Source organism: Lonchura striata, chromosome 3 (genome assembly GCF_050655825.1).
Source record: "Lonchura striata isolate lonStrDom1 chromosome 3, ASM5065582v1, whole genome shotgun sequence".
NCBI classification, from domain to species: domain Eukaryota; kingdom Metazoa; phylum Chordata; class Aves; order Passeriformes; family Estrildidae; genus Lonchura; species Lonchura striata.
Window position 1 is genome coordinate 2523080 of NC_140705.1, and position 12196 is coordinate 2535275.

Consider the following 12196-nt stretch of genomic DNA (forward strand, 5'->3'; position numbering starts at 1 on the left):
CAGTAAGAATGAAAATAGCAGTGGCTGGAGGTAACTTTTGAGCGTTTTTGATTTTTCTAAAGATTTTTATGTTCGTAAAAAGTGTTTCCACTCACTGGTGCAGGTCGCTCAGAGAAAATGAAGTCTTAAATTTTGAAGATGCTCAGAACATGGTCCTGAACAGCTGGCTTTGGTGGCCGTGCTGGAGCAGGGAGCTTGGATGAAAGGATTTCCACGTGGAACTGGATGCTGCACGTCACCAAGCCGTGGGGTGTGCTCAGGAGAAGGTTCCTAGCCTTGTTTCCCAGGCCACAAATAAAACACATCCTCGAGTCATATGGCAGAGCTTTTTTTAAAATTTTTTTTTTCCTTAATATGCCTATTTTGGGAAAATGGGCTAGAGAGTCCTAGATTAGCTCCAGTTTTTTGGATATTAGTCCTACTTTTGTGCACGTAACCAGAAGAATTTAAGTTTTGATACAAATGCAGTACCTGGATGTTTAAAAGCACTGGGTAAATAAGAGCCTGTCTGAACATCTCCCAGGAATAAAGGACTTGGAACTGGCAGAGGAGGGCTGCTGTCTGGAATGTGAAGCCAGACACATTCAGAGTAGAAATCAAGTACAAATTTGTAGTGGAGAGGGTGATTAATCACCAGGATGAACTGGAGTGGATGGATCCTTGGTCTCTTGCTGGTTCAGGGCGAGATGTCCTGGGACAGAAGTTAAACCAGGTAACAGCTTTACCTCAGTGTAGAGAAAATTATTGAATCCAAAATAATTTAGGTTGGAAAAGACCTCCAAAATCATCCAGTTGGAACGAGTCCCACCTTTGACAGATGCTTGTCACCCAGACTAGAGCATCGAGTGACACATCCAGTGATGCCTTGGGCACCTCCAGGGATGGGGACTCCACCACCTCCCTGGGCCCATTCCAATGTTTGATAACCCTTTCCATGAAGAAATTCCTCCTGATATCCAGCCTGAGCCTCCCCAAACATGTTCATGGACATCTGCACAGGGTCTACCTGGAAAACCTCACAGTTCCTACAGACCTTAAGCTGTACATTGAGTAAAAGACCTAAATTTTTTAAAATCTTGCTGTTTCTAGGAGAGTATTGGTTTGTAATGATGCATGGAGTTGGGGATCTGCCTTTACTGCAAGTTCAGCAGTGACAGAACTTTGTTCCTAGGGCTGAATTTCTTCACCAGCATGGACCTTGGTGGTTCTGCATTTCAGGAGTGGTGTGAAAATTGTAGTGCTGGGGCCTCTGCTGTTTTTCAGCCACTGGTACTGCCCTGGTTGGCTTTAAGCCAAGAATTCAGCCCCTCTGTTCATGTTTTACTTATGTCAAAATGGTGATGTTTGTCTTCCCCAAGGACAAAAGCTTTTAGTTTGTTATTTGTAAAGCCCATTTTAAGAACTCACCAAGGAAGGTATTAGTGAAATACAAAGTGATGGCTTTTAAAAAAAAAATTCATACTATGTGAGTCACTCAGAAATTAAAAGAGAAAATGAGTTTCTCTTCCAAATAGGTGATATCAGGCTCATCTTTACCAAGTAACTTTCTCCTGCTTCTGCTGGGTGTTGTGGATCAGGGTGAACTCTACTTCAAAACATTTAATTGCACACAGTGAGAAATGAAGAAAACTGAAGGGGATCCCAAGAATGTATTAAAAATCAGAACTAAAATGAGAATGATTTCATGTCAAGTGAGACAAATGCAGAGTTGATACTTCAGTGCTTCACACTTCCACTTGTCCTTGGCACCGAGAAAATTAGATTTTTAATATCTGAAAAACAGATTGCCATGAAGACTCATCCATTGTAAATTTAAGCTGCCTTTATAGCAACTTAAGCTGGGGACAAGATTGTTCATTACATCTGATTCTACAACTGCAACCATAATTTCCATATTAATAATGATTGGGGTTTTTTTTGTCTCTACCAGAAATAGGAAGGGGAGCTGGTTGTGTTTTCCCTGGGTTAGCAGATAATTTATTTAATGAATAATGCGAAAAGGGCAAAGGTTTGTGAATTCTTATTCCCCTATCACCACAAAGAGTGGTGACACCTGCCTTGGCTGCTGTGCTCAGCCTGCTTTGGTGCTAAAAGGAGACTGAGAAAAAGAGGGATATTGAGGCATGATTCAGAGTCAGGATTTGTTGCTGATGGAATTTATGTTGGTGGGGATTGACTTGTTTCGACTCCGATTTTAGGTGAAGGGTTTGCTTGTTGCCTGCCTGATGTGCACTTAAGTGACAAAAGCATTGAAGCAACTTCTCACATGTGTCTGGGGGTGGGGAAGGCATTTCTGAGCCACTGAACTTTAGACCAGCGTGGAGTCAAAGACTGTTTGTGCCCCTTTTCAATAGCGGCCGCTCGGGGCTGGCAGCGGCTGGAGGAAGCGCCAGCTTCCTCTCCTTTCTCTGGAGCTGGGTTTCCCTTCCCTTCCCTGTCCTTCCTCACTTCGTGTGGGACAGTTTGTGGTTGCATTCTGAGTGTAGGAAACCTGCCTGACCCTTTAACGTAGCAAAACCAGAGAATTAGCCTTATTTTCTGATAGTTTTGCTGCTGTTTATTTCTGCTGAAGTCCTGTTGCCCTCTGTCTGTACTCACAGACCTGCAGTCTCTTGGAAGAGCTCATCTTCCTCCTCTAATCATGTCCCAAATTTGGTCTAGATCCTAATGGCTCTTCTCTTAAAACATCTGAGGTCCATACCAGCTTTTTCCTCTTTCATTGCTATCACTAATATCATCCTCCTGCCTTTGTCATCTCAAAACCTGAGTTAACAGCAGCCTTTTCTTTGCTTCTCTTATCTCATCTCCTTATGTTCTACTTTTAATCCTGCATTTCATGATGACGGAAGGTGATTTTTTTTTTTTCCTTTCTGAGGTTTCTTCTTTGCTACATCCATACTCCTCACCCTGGAAGCAGATCCTTCTCTGAGGAATCCAGTTCTTTATCATTAGCCCCTCTGACCTTCAGAAAGTTTGTATATATTCAAGTCTAATTTGTTCCCCTTTGGAAAACAAAACAGCTCTCTGTATTAAAATTTGGCAAGAAGTCAGCAGCATGATCTCATATTTTTTGTGACTGCCTCAGGGAATATGTTTAAAAATGCAGTTAAGAGATTTGACAGAGGAGGGGTTTGGTGGGGGAGTCTCTCTAAAAGGTTTGGGGTGGCTGACAGGGAGGGACCTGGGTGTTTGGCTCTTCCATCCATCCGTGCTTTGGTGGCAGCGATTCTCTCCCAGCTCACAGAACGTGGCCTGTGGGGGTCTGCTGGGACCATTCATCTTGGTGACCTCTTTTCCTGGAGAGAAAGAGGCAGCTCGGGACCTCAGTGTGAGCCAAATGAGTTGTTCTGGAAGAGCAGCAGCCGACTCTCAGCACCTTCCCTCCCTGGAAACACCCAGAGCTTTCCCTGGCCACAGCTGGGTGGGAGAAGGCTCTTATGGACAGGCTTAAACCACCCAGGAAAGCTGGTGGTCAAAAGCTGAGTGCTTCCACTTCTGGGAAAGCTCATTCAGCCCAGACTTTGGTCCTGAAAGTTCATTATCTTCTTCATGGAGGAAAACAGGAAAAATAAAAAACACGTAGAGATGATATCACCATCCTGGAGGGATTTAGGAGCCGTGTGGATGTGGCACTTGGGGACAGCCTTGGCAGTGCTGGGGTAACAATTTGACTGGATGGTCTTGATGGAGGTGGTTTTCCTCCTGTGCTCTGCGAGATCTCATGTGGAATTCTGTGTCCAGCTCTGGGGTCCTCAGCGCAGGGAAGATGTGGAGCTGTTGGAATGAAACCAGAGGAGGCCACGGAGCTGGGCTGAGGGCTGGAGCCCTTCTGGAGCCAGACTGGGAGAGCTGGGAATGTTCAGCTTGGAAAAGGCTCCAGGGAGACCTCAGAGCCCCTTCCAGTGTCTGAAGGACATGGAGGGACAGGCATGGAAGGACAGGACAAGGGGGAATAGCTTCCCACTACCAGAAGGCAGGGATAGATGGGATGTTGGGAAGGAATTCTTGGCTGTGAGGGTGGTGAGGCCTTGATAGAGGCTTCCCAGAGAAGCTGTGACTGCCTCTGGATCCCTGGAAATGTGTCCCAGGCCAAGTTGGATGGGGTTTGGAGCACCTGAGATAGTGGAAGTTGTCCCTGTGCATAGCAGGGGGTGGGACAGGATTAGCTTTAAGGTCCCTTTCAACCCAAACCATTCTGGGGTTCTGTGATCTTAGAGGGCTTTTCCAGCCCACCCAGCTCTGTGCCTCTGCATCCCTGTGTGTCCAGTGGGCTCCATCTGGGAGAGGTGCAGTTCTTCCCCACCATCTTCAGCAGGTGGTTAGGGAGGAAGAGTCATTCTCTAATGTCTAGACCACTTTTAGCCACCAAGGAGAGCCAAGATATGTTCATCAATGGCTGCTCTCCATGGATTACCAATCCACAATTGCTGATGTTAGAGATGGAGCAGAGGAAATTATGCCGTGCAACTCCCTGTGCTGCTGTATCCACTCATTTTCTATCCCTGCTTTTCTTGGATATAATATCCTTCTTTGCTCTTTCCTCTTGTTAATAGTTTGACTTTTGGAGCACTTTCAGTCCGTGTTAGTTTGTGGAGAAAGACATCAGCAGTGATAGCTGAGGAAAATTCTATTAGGTCATTCCTCCTCAGATCACAGTACCTGTCTCCTGAGCTCTTTGCGAATGTTGGCCAAATAATCCTTTTAATAGCTTTTGTGAGTTAAAAGGGTAGGTAACTGTCATAAGGCTAAATGATTGCATAGATTAATTTACTTGTGGCCGAAAGAAATCAATTGTAATTTAAATTTTTGTCTCTGGACTGATTACAACACCAGACATCAACTTTCTCCATAAGAATTTACCCGTGTGCATTGAAGTCTGTGAGTCTAGATTAGTGACAGATTATCCAGAATGATGTGATTGGATCCCTTTGCCTCTCCCAGACATCTCTAATGTTCTTGGATCTTTTCCTTGTGTCTTACAGAATGGTGAATAACACTGAAGACCCTCAAGAGGCTTTGTAACGTCCCATCCTCATGTAAAGTATGCTCAGAACTTTTCCAGTAGTGTAAGTATGAGCTGAAGAAACTCACTACAATTACGAGTGATTTTGTGGTGTTCTTCTGTTAAGTTGTCTAAAAAGAGCAGAGAAATGGTTGCAGTGATTATGAGCAGTTGGCTGAGTTGGAGAGTTACACTGGTTTAGTGGAAGATTTAAACCAGGGAAGACATTTAAACCAGGTATAGTAAAATAACTGGACATTTCAATTAAGGAGTAGTAAAGTTGAATTGCTCACTTGGTCTGGCTCATGTATTGTTCATGCTTCTACATTTCTGTCACTGAAAGGGAAGGAAAATGATGCAGTTCTTAGAAAATCAGTCTTGGTCAGAGAAAAATTAGTATTAAGGGAGAGATCTCCATTCAGCAGCTGAACAAATGAGGGGGATAAAGAGTTTAACACCACTCTGTCTTTGCTGAAAGGGATGAGCCACCTTCAGTTTAGTAGCCTCTGACAGAGGCAGAGAACCTGGGCACCTCACCTAACCCTGGTGCTGGATGTGTTGGTCCAATCCACTCAGGTGGCTGCACCCCAGTGCCAGTCGAGGTTGTTCAAATCTCATTGTGGAATTTGAAATCAGTTTGTTCCTTTTAATTACTTCCATCATGTATCTTCAATTTCATTGGTTTCCATGCGGTTTCTTCAATAAATAATCAACGAATTCAAATGTTGAAGCTTGTCAGGCTGAAAGGAAGGGCTTGGTCACTCATCTCCCACTGGCCAGTCCTGTATGGCTGTTCACAATATCCCTGTTACAGGCACAGCCAAATGCTCGTCCCCTGCAGTCAGATCCTGAGGTACTTTGACCTCTTGACTTCAGATTGTTCCTTCTATCAGACTGAGCTGGAAAGAGGAACTTTTTCTGCGGGATAGGTAGCAAGGATAGGTAGCTGCTGTGAATGCATTGCATTTTCCCTGATGGATTATTTCAAGGATGAAGATGTATCCTTGGACAGTGATAGTGCAAGTGGCAGTGCAGTCACAGCCTTCTGTAGAAGGAGTCACAGCAAAAAATAATGACTGACAGGGATTTAGTGTTGGAAACCAACACTAAATGGATTTCAAACAGCCATTAATTAGTGATTTTCTATTGTCGGTGGCTTAGTGTTCTGTTCAAAACTGGTGATTTCCTACTTTGCTGCCAGTCCCTTGAGCCACCTCCTCTTCTTCCTTTTAGCTGGAAGTATGTTGGATTTCAGTATTCAGTAAAATCACCACTTGAAATTGTAAAGATCTGGTTCGCAGCAGGAGAGAAGTCTGAAGGTAAGGCCACATCACCCTGGGCATCTTTGTTATCCTGGTAATTTGGAGTTTGCTGGGTGACTTCAGAGCTCCTCTGTGCTTGGAGTGAGCACAAGGACATCTCACAGCTTTGTGTCAGGCTTTGGCCAGAAATTTCCAGACTGGGAATTGCATAGCTTGAATTTCCTGTGTTTTAGCTTGATTTCAGTCATGTTCTGCCCCTGTGCAGTTTTCTGCTGCCACCTCCCAGCAGAGCAGTAGCAGCTTCCTTGATTTATTCCAGTGTATGTGCAGTTAATGTGGCCCTGGAAGATGCTGTAGAAATACAGGTGAATAATTTTTGACTGAGGGAAAACGGGGGGAAACCTATTTGGAGGGGATAGAGAGTATTAAATTAGAGGAAATGGGCCAAGATGATCCATTTAGATAGAAAGTTTCCAGGTTAAACCACAGATATCTTTTAAAAAGTTTAAATGGGATTGTGAAGGGGAAAGAACAAAATGGAGCCTTAAAAATTAAAAAGTTTGAATTTAAATAGTGATAAAGATTAAGATTGAAGAGTTGCAGAACTGCTATGGTAAGAGAGTAGTTGGTTACTCCTAAGAGTAGGAGTCACCTGGGTGCAAGTTACCATTTCACTGCCTCATTTTTACCCTTAGTAGGATGAGAGTCATTGCTGGAGAGAAGTTTGAGGCATGGTGTGGACACAGAACTCTTGATCTTGGCCTCACAGGAATTAAGAATTTATCTAAAACTAAGTCCTGTAGCCAACAGCTTTCTCTCTATTGGGCTCCCCATAAATATGGGAGTAATTACTTGAGCTTTGTAGTCCATATTGATTAATTAATATGTGTTAATAGTGAGCTATGACTATCAGTATGTTTTACATCCCTCAAAGTATGATTTCTGATAGAACCAGACAGTTTCACAGTTGTCACTTCAAATTTACCTGAAGGATCAGGCCAGAGCTTATGAATTTAACTGCCAGCAATGCAGGGGAGTCTGAGCAGTGAATAAAAGAAAATCAGGGTGAATAATGCAGATGGGGAAGGACTGGATTGAGGCCTTGTCATCATTTGGGAAAACCAACAGGAAGAAAAGAAACAAGAGTGTGAACTCTACCAAGTCAGCACGGATTGAAGAGCAGGCACTGGATTTAGAGTGGCTTAGGAAATGACCACAGGCTGAGCTGTGGTATTCAGTGTCCTTGAAATGTGACACAAAACAGGTTAATTAAACTCAGGTAACAGAAAACTTAGCTGATATTCTCCTTTTGTCTTCGGTGGCAAGGTATTGTGTAAATAGTGGGTGACTCTGGGAGCATTCATTTGGCTTTTTTAGCTTCTTTAACTGAAACAACGTCCTGCCTGAGTCCTTGGTTTTACTTTAAGATGAACCAGATGAGTTAATTCATGATTTCATAGCAAAAGTGACCCAAAGAAAAACAAAAATCTTGTTGAATGGTAAAGTTTTTTCCCTCAGAAGGTTTGGCACAGCTGCCCAGGGCAGTGGTGGATTCCTTTCCCTGGAGGGATTTAAAAGCTTTGTGGATGTGACACTTGGGGACATGAGTTAGTGGTGGCCTTGGCAGTGTGGAATGTGCACTGGGTCTTGTCTGTCATGCAGGAAATTTCCCTGATTTAGATCTGGGTTACACAAAGACAAGTTTGTTGCTTTAAGAGCATTAATTAGGATACTAATTTATTTCTGAAATGCTTTTTACTAAAATAAAACTCCAGTATGGAAGCAGCAGTGGCCAAAAGCCCATGGTTTTTGCTATTAGGATTTATTTTCTTCAAGGACTGCTATCTGTTCCTGAGTTCTCCAGGTGTAATCTCTGTCTTCACTGAGGCTGTGTCAGTAATACTGCACTTGCAAACTGTTTTTCTAGTGAAAAGTAGTTTTATTTGTAGTTAAACACAAGAACATGGGTAGGTGAGATTCAGCTGTTTGCTGGGTTTGGATTTTAGTTTTCTGAAGTAATTAATTTCTCTTTTGAGGAAGTGGTTTAGTTATTAGTGGTGGTGATAGATCCTGAATGAGAATGAAGGTGCCTGAAATGCTTCAGAATGTCTCTTTTTCTTCATGTGTGGAAGAGGTGGTGGAAATCCTGGTGAAGGTTTTGCTTGGAAGTTGTCCTACACCTTGGCATATGTGATGCTATAGATGGGCCCTGCATGTGTGGTGAGAAAAGGCTCCGAGTTTGGCCAGGCTCTTGTTCTGCCTTCTTGCAAAATTTCTCAGTGACTTTGTAGAAGTTATTTGGACTTGTCCAAAGTCCAGCCCCTCTCTGGGAGCTCTTGGTCACAAAAATGAGTGTGGTGTTACTTGCCTGCCTCACAGGGAGCTTGTATTTGGAGTATTTAGATACCCCAAGTGACGGAATTAATGGAGAAGAGTTCTGAGACTCTGCCTGCATTTTAATAAAGGATTGGTCAAATTTTGAAATTAAGTGGAGGAGGCAGAGGACAGTACTGTATACCCTGTAATCTTGATGGCTGAAAATGATGAATTGTCACAGAATCCCCGAGTGTTTTGGGTTTGGGTTGGAAAGGACCTTAAAGCTCATCCTGTCCCACCCCTGCCATGGGCAGGGACACTTCCCACTATCCCAGGTTGCTCCAAGCTCCATCCAACCTGGCCTTGGACACTCCCAGGGATTGGTCAGTCTGGTGTTTGGGGCAGGCCCATGTCTCAGTTTTATTGATGACTTTTTAAATGACTGTTTCTTCATATGGATGACGCTGTTTCAGTGTGTTCATGAGATTTACTGTAACTAAAGCACACGAGTCCTGCTTTGAGAGCTCTTACAGTGCTTATATATCCAAAGTTTAGTCTTTGGCTCCCAAATCCAAGAGCTCCTCCTTGCTCTTGGCACGGGTTTGGGCTTTGGGCCCTGGTTCAGCACTCAGTTTTTCTCTCTGTTTGTTAGTCCTGCTGATCCCTCATTCTGCCCTTGAATCCATGCTCAGGGTTTGAATTCCTGCCTTGTTGCTGTAGAATTGCAACAATAGCAGGAAACCCAGATTTTGGAAGTAGGGAAGGTTAGGGTTAGACAGATAAGGTGTCGGTGTGAATCAGTGTGTGCCTTGAGTAGAATTTAGAAATATCTGGCTGCCAGCCCTGTGCTTAGTCAGAGGTCAGTCCCTTTTGTAAGACTTGGATTATGACAATAATTGCCATTTATATTATATTTTTGCCTTGTAAGATCAATCTCAAGTTCTCTCTCTCTTTCCCAAAGATGTAAAGCAGAGTAAGTTACTCACTCAAGTGGCAAAAGGACTGGGTTTGCTCACTGCCAGCATCCATTAAAATTATTTTATCAGCAGAGAATTTCAGAGAATAAGTGGAAGAACAGCTTGTGTAGAGCAGTGAGTTGGGGTTTGGGGCTCTTTAACCAGCTGAGAAACTTGAAGCCTCCTGAAGAAACGATGTGTTGATATTCTGCTCTCAGCTTGCCTCCTCTAATTTGTGTAGCGGTGAGTATTTGATTACGCCGGATTTATTTTCAGAAGTTTCAGGCTGCTCTTATTAATTGTCCCCATTTTGATCGAAGGCGTGTGGCAGAGCTCTGCATTCCGGAGCCGCTGTTTTGCATCCCTAAACAGAGCTGGTGACGCTGGGGCTCTGTGCCTCAATTCCCTCCTTGCTGCAGCGCGAGGCTCTCGTTTCCCCGGGATGAGAGCAGTCATTACAAGAATTGCATTTTGTTTGTGAATCAGGATGAATGGGAGTAGAGGCCTTTTTTTTTTTTTTTGAAAATCAGAACCCAGAGATGCAACTGCAGGAGATAATTATGCAAACGTATGGATGAGGATGACTCTGTGTTCGTTGACATGATGAGCACTTCAGGCCTGAGGTTTTTTTCTCTCTCTCTGTTGATAACCGGTACAACTCCTCTGAAAATACTGGAGTTGCAACTGATGAGCATAAATGATGAGTCAGATCCTTAATCCTCTGTTACGCCTCAGAATTCACAGCATCAGCTCCTGGTTTTGGAGGCAGCTTTGCTTAATACGGTGCGAAGTTTTAGGTGGTTCTGAAATATTTATATTGCTGTGAATCACTGAGTCACACAATGGTTTGTATTGCAAGGAACTTTAAAGATCATCACACTCCAATGGCAGGGATGCCATTCACTGTCCCAGGTTGCTCCTGTCCAGCCTGGCCTTGGACACTTCCAGGGATCCAGGGGCAGCCACAGCTTTTCTGAGAAACCTGTGACTGGGCCTCACCACCCTTTCAATGGAAGGAGATTCATTTGTTCAGTAAGAACAGAAAAAGCCAAAGCTTGAATTTCAGAAGGCTGGATAATGCTGTGCCCCAAATGCCCCAATTCTCTTCCAGCAGTGCCTTAGAGCTGCTCTGGAAGTGTCACAGTCTCTGCCTCTGGGCTCGATCCTTGTGTGTCCCTTCCAGCTCAGAACATTCTGGGAGTTTTTTGGTGATACATGTCAGTGCTGTGTGTGGAACAGCTGTAGCTCAATGAAAGCCCTTCCTTTGAGTGTCTTGTAAAAACCAGCTGCATCCTCTGGGATAAGGCAAAGGGTTGGATGGGGCCCTGATAAACCTCATCTCTCAGTGCCATCCCTGCCCATGGCAGATGAGCTTTAAGGTCCCTTCCAACCAACACCAGCCTGGAATTCTGTGTAGAAAAAGAAGGACTGAATGAAGCTATGCTTGGTCCTCAGATCTCATAAATATGTGTTAAGAGAGAAACAAGCTTGCATAACCTAAAACAGGGTTAAAAAATTCAGAGTGGGCAGCTGGAAGTGGAGTTTCTTTGTAGCCGCTGGTTCTCGTAGGAAGCATTTGGGAGCAGTACTTCATGTGAATTTGGTGGTTGAGTGTCAGACTGGATGATAAGCAAATTATATTGCTTTGGAAATAGCCATGCCATCCTTAATGTCCATTTTTAATATCAGGACATCCGCCTCCAGAGCTGTTCAGGCTGCAATAGTGGATGCACACACACACGGCAAAAAAATCTGGCAGGTTAAGGAGTTCAGCTTTTAACTGTGATGGTAGTTAAAACTCTGGTTTAATTAATGAGTCGTACAAGTGATTTTTTTAGCTGTGTACTTCAGAAGAACCTATTTCGGCTGGAAAACCACTATTTACACTATAATAAAAACCGCTATAATCACTATTTAGTGATTTTGCTCTTCCATTTAAATGCTGAGGTGGCATTGAGTGACAGCAAGGAGGTGCCTGTGATGTTGTGAAAAATGCTGGTGCTGTAATAAGTGAGGTGACAAATCCTGGACGTCCCTATGAGCAGGACAGTGCAGTGCAGGGCTGTCCTACCCTGTGCTGTGTGTCAGAGAAGGGTGAATGTTGGCATCTCTCCCCATCCTGCTCTCCTCAGTTGATGGGACTTGATCAGAATCATTCTTAAACCAATTACCAGACTTAGGATCCTGTTCTGAACACTTTGGCTCTTGCCCACATCCATATTATGCAGATTATATCAAATATAGGTCTTACAGCAGAAAGCACAACTGGTTTTGTAAGTCTTGAGCTTTGCTTATTAGATAAAGCTGTGAATTTTAATGGAAATTGGAGAAGGACCTCTGCAGAAGAGCATCTCCTCAGTGATGCTAGAGTGCTTCCTACTCATCTACAGTGAGTAGAAGAGTGGAAAAAATGATTTCTTGTGATCATTAAAGAGTCCAGAGCCATTTTCTCAAGTGTTAGAGGTGTTAAGGCTGCTGTCTGGCCTTATTCCCAAACGGGTAATTGAATTGCTTTGAACTTCTGCGAGTTCAATTGGACATGGACTTAGCTCGTAGCTGTTTTTATGGGATTATTCTGCTGTGCTCCATCACCTAGAAAGTTAAGTGTTGGGTAAATGATTCTTGTATCAGCGTGGGCTTGGGCTGTGAGAGTAGGTGAG

General features: G+C 43.7%; 1 protein-coding gene across 28 annotated transcripts in view; it reads left to right on the forward strand.

Moving 5' to 3' along the window:
- The window catches only part of HMBOX1 (homeobox containing 1), a 118352-nt gene that overhangs the window by 41887 nt on the left and 64269 nt on the right, over positions 1-12196 (forward strand). For 17 of the 28 annotated variants that reach the window (XM_021541332.4, XM_085574361.1, XM_021541330.4 and 14 more), the window contains one exon: positions 4983-5066. In XM_021541332.4, coding sequence (XP_021397007.1) covers positions 5044-5066 — 23 coding nt within the window. In that variant the 5' untranslated portion in view covers positions 4983-5043. Of the gene's footprint in view, positions 1-4982; positions 5067-6235; positions 6322-12196 lie in introns of all 28 variants that reach the window. The other 11 variants (XM_085574364.1, XM_021541338.4, XM_085574365.1 and 8 more) reach the window with 1 other exon arrangement.